General features: G+C 55.7%; 1 protein-coding gene across 3 annotated transcripts in view; it reads right to left on the bottom strand.

Annotated features, from left to right (window-relative positions):
- The window catches only part of TFAP2A (transcription factor AP-2 alpha (activating enhancer binding protein 2 alpha)), a 20845-nt gene extending 20563 nt beyond the window's left edge, over positions 1-282 (bottom strand). The window contains exon 1 of one of the 3 annotated variants that reach the window (XM_014528720.1): positions 178-282. In XM_014528720.1, coding sequence (XP_014384206.1) covers positions 178-215 — 38 coding nt within the window. In that variant the 5' untranslated portion in view covers positions 216-282. The other 2 variants (XM_014528719.1, XM_005880704.2) reach the window with 2 other exon arrangements.
- Between the last annotated feature and the right edge of the window lie 3733 nt (positions 283-4015).

Raw genomic sequence — 4015 nt, 5'->3', positions numbered from 1 at the left:
CAGCCCCGGCAAACCCCCGTACCTGCCAGTCCCCCATTTTGGCAAGTATGGACATCGCGTCTCGGCGCTCCTGGCGACGGGTCCCCGCCGGGCATGGGCTGTAGGGCTCGACTGGGCCCGCTCCCTGGAATCGCTTAGGCAAATCCTCCTTTTTTTACCTGCTCACCAACATCTCACCTGGTCATAAAGAGCTGGGTTGCTACCTGCCGACGCATGCGCGCTAGCCCAGGAATTCACTCCGCCAGCCCCAGTCCCTGCGCCTCGCGGAGCTGAACTGGGAAGTGATGGATTTATAGCCACGGCAATCTCGTCATCAACTCCAGCTTTTCCCAACAGCCCCAACCCGCTTTCCCGGTCAGTCTCTGACCTGGGAACCGAGGCAGACGGCCTGCCAGGGTGCACTAGGCGCGCTGCAAGTGTGAGAGGCTGTTTTCACACTCAAGCACTGGGGGCATCTACACAGTCTTCCCATGGCTCTCCTCCCCCTCGAAACTTTGTTGCCCGGAGTCTCCACCCGGAGATGGGTGGGAGGAGGAGTGCAAGGCCCGAAAATAGGGCCAGTCTGGATAGGTCCCGCGCACCTGGATGCCCGCGGTGGGGACAGATCCCCCTCCTGCCCTTCCCGCCGGCCCACGAGATTCAAGGCAGTCCCGGGCCTCGCGGATCCGAGTCTGCAACCCCCAGGGCTGCTTCAGCGTCGGATTCCAGATCAAAGTGTTTTTTCAGTAGGTGAAGAGGTTCACTTCTGGCTTCTCGGTTTGGTCTCCTTCCACCGCGGAGAGCCCGACACACGCACAGAATTGCACACTCTTCCACGCATACTTCTATTTAAGGTTCACCCTCTTTTCCTACTGTCACGATTCCCGCCCCTCCCCCACTCCTCTGTTGCTTCCCAGCTCTTTATCTTTTCCACTAAAAACTTTTTAACCGAAGAAGAACGGGGGCGTTGATGGTTCTGGGATGGGCAACTGAGGTTTGGGCTGGGGTTTGCTTTCCCATGACAGATAAAATCGCTCAAGTGATTTCACCGCTGCTTCTAATTAGAAGGGAGCTTTAAAAGAAGCCACAGGATTTGGGGCTCCCGGGAGCTCACCTCCCCGGCAGGAACCACACCTGGCTGGGAGGGAGGTGAGGGCGAGGAGCTTAGCCTCAGGCTGCGCTCGCTGCCCAACAGTGGCAGCTACCTGCCGACAGCCAAGAGATCCAGTTGTCCGGGGATGGGGCCTGGGCGGCCCAGTTACCCTCCCGGCTGCCATCGCAGGGACTGAGAGGTGGACAAAGAACCGGTGTCGAATCATCTTCTCGGACACGTCAGACAAATGTGTGTAAAATGTCAGCTCCGCTCTGAGAAGTGGAGGTTTGTCCCCACCCCAAGACCTTCTCTTTCCAACCCTGCGTTCCTGCCTACCCAGGTGGTCTTGCACCTTCTTGGCGATGCCAGGGGTGGTGTGGCGGTGTCTCTCCGAGGACTTGCCGAGTCGCCGAGGCATTTTAATCATCTCTGGGCTGAGAGACTTTCTTGCTGCTGCCGATTCTCTCCTTGATTTGAAACTATCTTGAACCTCCCTTAGGACATTGCTCGACAAGTTTGGCCTTTGTTTGTTTATATGTGTGTGTGTTTGCGAGATTTTTAAGTAATTAAAATCACAGCGTTTTTAACTCATAAGCGTCTATACTTCACTTCCCCGGCTTTTCCCAGATGGTCGAAATAGGTTGGTAAAATCCAAATGCTTCCAAGTCCAAGACTGTTCCCGGGGATGCGCCTGTTGTTCTTCCAGATTCCGGCGGGAGGCGCTGTGCTCTCTTAAAAATGAGCACGGTTTGCAGGCTTTTCCCACCCACTGGTGGAACAAAAGCTGAAGGGACCTGGGACCCAGCTGGCTGGGTCAGGCTGAGCCTGGGAAAGACCGGAGGGTTGTGCCAGGGCCGGGTGGAGCGTTTAGAGTGCCATCTCCCACTCTGGTACTTTTCAGAAGGAGTGGGGAGGACGTGGAGTGCGGGGAAAGAAGAGGCAAAGCTGCTAGTGCAGTTTAGTGCGAAGCCAAGCCGCCGCTCAGGTTGGATGGCAGTGGACAGGGAGAGTTGGAAGGAAGCAGCCCAGGCCTTGAGCTTCAGGGCCCTTGGTGTCTGCTCAGGTGCTAGTGCAGGGCCTGGTTGGGGTGGGGGCGTGGGAGAGAACGGAGGAGGGACTCCGAGACTCTGAGACCGGTGGGGAGCTAGAACTGAGTTTTGAAATAGGACCACTGAGGTTCGAACTCAGCTCTGTCACGCTACAGTCTGAGTGATCTAGGGCAAAGTATTGAACTTGTCTGAACCCTCACTCACTCATTTGTAAAATGGGTAATTTGTGGTGAGAATTCACTAGGAGAATGTGCACAAAGTGCTCAGCACAGCACCTGGACCCCCTTGTGCTCTCAAGAACGGCTGCTGTGTGGTCAAGGACAGGCTACTCCACCCATCCCCACCCTCACCCAGACCCGCTCAGGTCCAGACAAGGTCAATGCCACTGCTACTTCCTTGGGCACACGAAACCAGACCTTGGGTCAACTGCACCTCCCACTATTGCCCCCTCAGGACCCTCATCTTCACAGGTGTGTGCCCTCCCCTTGCTCTCCAAACCCCACTTCACCCCTAAGGGCCTTTCCCCACCTTCCTTCCTACAGTCTGACTCTATCACCTGGTGGGGGGGTGCCATGGAAGGGGGAGCAGAGGGGAAGGAGACACTTCCCAACTTAATCCCGCGCCCAGGCACCTGTCGGCCACTTTAGCTAGCACCCGGCTTCCCAGGCAGACCCAAGACTACTTGATGACCTGCCTCAGCACCCAAGCAGTCTCCAGAACTTCAACATCTGGCCTCTTTTGAATCAGAGAAAACTTCAGCTTTTTTTTTTTTAAGCTGGGTTACGAAAGGAAGAGCAACAGGAGGTCCCCCCCCACACACACACACACAAAGCAGGTTGCACAGCTAACAAGTCCTGAGACTCTTACTGTAAACTTTTCTGTGCACCCTCAGTGCAGGCGACCTGAACTTCCTTAGGAGCTGGATGACTTGGTGTCAGATTGCGCAGAGTTTCCAGCTTCTGGTAGTGCTGAGCTCAGACTCTCTGAGCCCCTGGTGTCCAGGGATATCGGGATCCATCTGCTCCTGTCACAGTAACACACACACACACACACACACACACACACTCCTGGCTCCATCAGCTCCCAAGTTGCACTGGGAACAATCTTTCCTTTAGGGTAAAGCTGTACTTGAACCGCACCCACTGCACTCCACAACCTCCAGGACTCTTCCCCACCTTTTCATTCATCATCAAGTGCCAACTGCCTAGCGACCCCTTCAAGGCTCCTTAAGGCACTTGGAAGTCTAGACCAGAGTCTGAGCAATGGGTTAATTTGGAAGTTCATTATCATGGTGACCTGGACTTCACTTTCCCCTTAAAGGAGTCAGGGGTGACTGGACAGATAGAGTGACCACTCACTGAGCCCCAGCCTCTTCCCCTGCTCAAGCACATCTTCCCACCCTTGGGCCTGAGAGAGCCTCAGTCAACTTTGGGTCTTCCTTGGGCCCCTGAGAGCAGTAAACTGGCCCCCACACTGGGAGCAGGGAAGGGAGAAGGTTGGACCATTTAGGGGAAATGATGAGGGAAGTTGAGCAATGTCTTGCCACACCAGGAGCTGAAGCTCTCCCCGAGAGCGATTCCTCCGGAGCACAAAAGCCTGATGACACTCCAATTGGATTAGGGCAAAGGAATAGGGTTACAGTTAGCACAGAAGAAAGAAGCCAAACCTTGAACCAAGGGGGCCCAAGGAGAGTGCAGAAGGGAGGCCCCAAGACCCTGACGTGTGTGTTCACTAGTGCCTCCCAGGCATGTTCTTTCAAACTGGGAGTTCTGGATCACAGAGGACAGAAGGCCCGAGGAGGCCGGGAGGACCAAGGGTCGAAAACCTAGAGATGCCCTGGAGGCCGGAGAACCATGATCCCGCTCGCTCCGGGCGACCCCTCCACGGGCAGCCC

The sequence above is a fragment of the Myotis brandtii genome, unplaced genomic scaffold (assembly GCF_000412655.1).
Source record: "Myotis brandtii unplaced genomic scaffold, ASM41265v1 scaffold649, whole genome shotgun sequence".
Lineage (NCBI taxonomy): Eukaryota > Metazoa > Chordata > Mammalia > Chiroptera > Vespertilionidae > Myotis > Myotis brandtii.
Note: the sequence above shows the minus strand (reverse complement) of the source record. Positions and strands in the feature narration are given on the sequence as shown.